This window comes from Ambystoma mexicanum, chromosome 8 (genome assembly GCF_040938575.1).
Source record: "Ambystoma mexicanum isolate Mex_15411 chromosome 8, UKY_AmexF1_1, whole genome shotgun sequence".
Taxonomy (NCBI): Eukaryota; Metazoa; Chordata; class Amphibia; order Caudata; family Ambystomatidae; genus Ambystoma; species Ambystoma mexicanum.
Genome location: NC_090929.1, coordinates 1,231,574,004 through 1,231,579,366, shown reverse-complemented (window position 1 = coordinate 1,231,579,366; position 5,363 = coordinate 1,231,574,004). Strand labels below are relative to the sequence as shown.

The 5,363-nt window shown below is 39.5% G+C and overlaps 1 protein-coding gene across 1 annotated transcript; it reads right to left on the bottom strand.

The window, feature by feature from the left end:
• Positions 1-362: 362 nt before the first annotated feature.
• On the bottom strand, positions 363-4,960 carry LOC138473390 (meiosis-specific nuclear structural protein 1-like). The gene is made up of 3 exons (XM_069612074.1): positions 4,505-4,960; positions 3,654-3,829; positions 363-564 (listed from the first exon to the last, which is right to left on the bottom strand). Exons 1-3 carry the CDS (start codon positions 4,958-4,960, stop codon positions 363-365), a joined length of 834 nt encoding a protein of 277 aa, XP_069468175.1.
• Between the last annotated feature and the right edge of the window lie 403 nt (positions 4,961-5,363).

Here is a 5,363-nt window from a genome sequence, read left to right as displayed (position 1 = left end):
TTTGACCCATGCACTTGAGCAAGGCATTGATCAATGAATGGCAGTGGCCATCTAGACACTGATACTCTTTTATTTAACTCCCTCAGGTCTGCACACAGACGCCATTGACCATTTGGCTTTAACACAACCAAAATAGGAGTGTTGGAGGTACTATGAATGGGCCTGATAATTCTCCTAGACTCCAAGTTTTTAATTATCTCTGCCAATGACTCTAAGCATGCCAATGGCAATCGGTATTGGCGCACGAATACTGGATTTCTACCACACCCCTCCAGTAATTTAGAAACATGTAAATTAGTTAGGCCGCAATCATATGCATCTTTGGCAAAAACTTCTTTAAATTCCATAACTATTGTTCTCAATTAATTCTTATCCTCTTCGCTATCACATGCATCTGTTAACAGAATCTGCTCCTCTACCATTTTTGAAAATTCTGGGAAATCCTCCAGTGGAGGAACCTCTGTGCTTTCTTCCAACTGTATGGCTGTATCTCTCTGTAACGCTGCCGCTTTAAAATATTTTGGCATATCAGCTTCCATTTCAATGTGCTGATTTTCTATTTCACTTTAATTTAAGTCAAATACTATACAATTCTCATGGTGACAGCACACTGTCTCATTGGAATCATAAGGGTAGACAGATTGAAGTTTGAAGATCCCTTTGGGTTGAGAATCCAGATACTCTGGCAACACACCCTTTGCATCTACATATCTCTCAGTGATATTTCCAATCACCAGGTTATTTAAATCTGCAGTATAATGTGATTTTGGTATGGCCATTCCATATAAGGAATTCTCTTCTAAATGAATATCTTAACATCCTTTATTATCCACCATGATTTTACGAACCCCTCCCCAATATTTATCAATGGGGTATATTCATAATCCAGCCCTTGCTGTTTCATGGATTCATTCAAGCACACAAATGCATCAGAATCCTTCATTTGCTGTCCATTCTTGCACTTTAGTGTTATAGCAACTTGCTTGGTGAATGCAGGGATAGTAATATCCTTCTTCACCTGTAATTCAATTGCATATGGGACCAATTATGCACAATGATAAGCCTTTCTCTTGTCTTCAAATTCAGGTGCAGGCCCACCTAGCCGGGACATATTTTTTGGTTAAGGAAATCTTACACCATTCACATTCTGTGTATGATATCATTGCCCAGATAAAAATCATTTTGTGTTCCATTCACTATCCACACATTATGGTAGATTTTTTTTGTCCAATATTAATCTTTAGCATGCACCTTCCTGCAATTCGATTTTCAAAATCTGGATTGTCCAAACCAGAGATATATTGGTTTTTAATTCTAAATTTCGGGATCTCCTCCCTTTCCATTATTCTCTGCAGTAGTTTCTCATTAATAAAACTCCTTTCCTGTTCAAGCACCAAAGTGGATTTTATCATTTTAGAATGGCCATTTATACCAATGTGAATCCATGGCTGTTCATCTTCCATGTGTATTTCAGCACAGGTGGTGATGTGTTTTTCTGTGTCTGCTTTAGGAATAGTGTTTTGTTTGCAATTTTTCTCTTTTAGATAGAAGTGAAATGTGTGTTCATCTATTTCAGTTTGCCATTTCTTCCTAGGGTCCAAAAAAATCTGCATAGACTGTTTTTCCATTTCATTTTGCGTTTTGTCCAGACACATCAAAATAATAGTGACACTAGGCACACAGCTATTCTGTAGGTACACCTCCACTGCATCATTCGATTTGGCAACAGTATGACATTCATTTATACTGCTGTTTTGTGACTTTATTTTCTTAGGCCTTAATTTTTTTGGTTAAAGACCACAGGACCCCATTTACCCATCAATGAGAGGAGACAATCTTTTCAGGCAATCTGTCCCCATCAAGAATGGAATTTCACAAATAGATGTGATCAATACTTCCTGTTTCATTCTGTGTTTTCCTATCTTTATGTCAACCTCAGTGACACCCTCGATAGGCACCTCCTCGCCATTATAGTTATTTACTGGGCCTTCACTCTGCCTCACTGTGATATGATTCTGTGGAGATATCCCTTCATTGATACTTTTTACCAATTCTTTGGACATAATTGTGGCCTGTGCACCTGTGTCAATCATTGCAAATGTATTGCATTTCTCTTCTACAGTAATGGGAGCATAATATCTGTCTTCAACTTCCTCTAACACACACAAAAAGTGCGAATTCTTACTGATTCCAGGATTCACTTTTCTCAGACCCTTCTCACTTTTGGCTAAGCACATCGGTAAATGAAAGGACATTTTTCCCTCCTTTCTGTCCATTGCCATTTGAGAAACCTTACTTGTCTCCCCATATTCAGAGGTCCTTTGGAGTGTGGCCACTGTTCGCCATTCCACCCGGGGATCATCAGAGTTCACACTACAATTCTCCAACTGAATATGCGTATAAACATCACATGATAAGTTGTCATTTTCTAATTTTGGACATTTGTGGGTATTTGGCATGGCACCAATCTATTTAACTTCCTCAAAAATCGGTGGCTCAAAGAACTCTTCAGGTGACTGATCTGTACCCTCCTTTTGAGTACTTATTCTTCCTGCCTGTATTTTATTATCATCTTGATGGTCTAGGGAGGGCGTTTTCACATCCACACTTACTCCCTGATCAATTATTTTATCCATGCATGAGTTGTGTTTCTTAAATCTGTCTCTTTGTTCTTTTGGAATTTCATGTTTGTCTTGTTTTCCTTTTTCATTTGTGCAAATTTCCAACGTTTGATTTAACTCCAGGTTAAACCAAACCTCTCTTTTAGATGTATTTACAATTTTTGCCTCATGTTCATTTGCAGGTATTTTCGTTTTTGAATCATTAAACAGCTCAGAGTCATTATGCAAAACCAGATCATGGCAATCTGTCTTTTTATCACTGCAGGTATCATGAAGATTTAGTCAGTCATTATCGGAAGCCACCCGGTCACTACTAAGGCCTTCTGCTCCCTCCTTTGATGACTTTCTTTGGGCTGTACAGAGCTTTCCTATTTGTTCAGCAACATTTTCACTTGGGCCTCGAGACACTGGAATCTTTCAATTTCTCTAAAATATTCTCTCTGCGGCCTATGTCGATATTGGTTGTTTTCCCCCTGATTGAATCTATTCTGATATCTCTCAGGAGAGTGATTCCTATTGGAGTTGTTTCTGAACTCTTGATTCATGTGGGGCGGGTAGCGGGGTGTACCTATCCTTTGGTTGTAATCCCCTGGTGGCGGTGATTGATTGTATTGATGTGCGGCATAATTCATATTCTGCCTCATGTCCTGTCTCTCATTTTGTGAGTTTTGTCCCCTATGCTGATTTCCATTTTCAGTAAATCGATCCACATACCGGGGTCTATCCTGGTTGCCATATATCATGGTGTTGGGGTCAAATCTGTTTTGTGTCCCCAATGTATGGTAGAGACCATTACTTCTTTGATCCTGATTTTGTTTCTGATTATCGTTCAGACCTGACATATCAGACCAATATCCTACCCGGGGCCTGTCTCCTAAGTACCCAGGGCTAATGTAGCTCTCCCTATTGCTAGGATCATGTGACTGAAACATCGGTGCAGAGTGCGGCAACCTCTGTTGATTAACCCTCTATTCGGTTGTCACATTATTTTTGCCTGGACTTTGAGCGGACTCAAGTGACATTTAAGCTTACCTGATCTCTATTACTGTTGCTAAGGATTCTTTAGATTTTGATCTGGTATCTTTCATTTTATCACCCTCTCTACCCTGACAGTATAGCACTTCATATAGTTTTGTACTTTGGTGCACAATCCACTCAAGGGACTTCTCACAATCAAATTCGCTGACTAACTGTGATATAATGTCTTTCTGCAACCCATAGAAATAGGCCTTTTTAAACTCATTGGAATTGGGATCAAAAGATACATCAAACCGAGAAAAAGCTCTTTTTAAGTCTTGCAAAAATTGGCGAAGGTACGTATTTGGCCCAGCTGTAATCGTGTATGCAACTTTCTTTGCCTCCTGTAATGATTGGAATGGAGAAAAATTATGTCTAATCTCTTTTTCAAACTCTGCCCATGTCATGCTTTGCTGTTCATTTAATCCTCTGACGATACCGGCTGTGGGAGCGTCCAGAGTTAAGTGAAAGTATTGTCTATATTGCTCCTTAGGTATATGGAGGGCTTTAAATATATCGTGCACGGCTTCTAAGTGGTCCTCTATACAACACTCCCCTCCTTTTTTTAACGGTTTGATCAGGGCCTTGATTGATTTCATTATCTTCATAGGACTACTTGGCGCTATGTTTGGGATTGAACTACCTTGTGATTCAACCCTTATTTCAGGCATATGGGATTGGTGGCAGCCCCCAATGGGTGGGCCAAACCCCCCCAAAGGCGCTGCAACTAAGTTCAGACACCGGCACTGCCACTGGGGCACTATCTCGACGTGTAGAAATAGAATTCACCTCAATCCCATTGAATGTGGTGCCCTGCCGTTTATCCTGGGACTTGAAAATGCACATTTGCTGTTCTAAATCCTTACACTTTTTAAGGAGCTGTCTGCCTCCCTACTCAAGTAATTGTTTTCATTAACCATCTTATTAATCACATTTTGCATATCACTCATTTGCATTTGGCATTCATTAAACTCTTTGTCTCGTTTGTCTCTTTCTTGAAACATTTTAGCTATCTCTTGTTCAGCATTTTGAAGATCACCTTCTTTCTCGAAATATTCTTTTTGTGAAATTTGCATTTCCAAAATAACCTTGTCTTTATCTTGTATAATATGATCTACCAATCCTTTCAAATGTTTTAATTCTTGCTCACTATCCTCAAACTGTTTCTTCCTTTGGGACAATTGATTGTCGAGATCTTTGTACTTTGATAGCATGTCCTTTTGACATACCTCCTGTTCTGCTCTTAACTTTTCCTCCTGTTCACTAGCTCCATCTAGTTCAACTTTTAGTCTGCTAATTAGCTTGCCATTATTTTCTTGCATTCGCAGGGACCGATTTAAAATCAACCATGTTTTGGCACATATCGTATCAGACAATCTGTCTCTGCATGTTTATCACCAGCATTTAATAATCTCATAAAACAGACCTGAATTATGCTACCTTCTTCAAAAATGTTGTCCAATGGTTCTTTCTGCACTTCCCCATAGATACGGTCATGCCACTTTGTCGCGTTATTTGATGACCATGTTCCATGTGCATATCATTTTGTCTCCAGATATTGCACTAACTCTGGGAATGTGGCCTCCTTTTGAGACATTCTGAGATTCACTTCCAGTGTCACACTGCTCTCATAAAATGGGTTCCCTTTAATGCACGTATGGTAGTGTTAGACATACTTGCCACGCCCAGTAGATGCTCTATGGTCACTTTCCTGGCCAACGCACC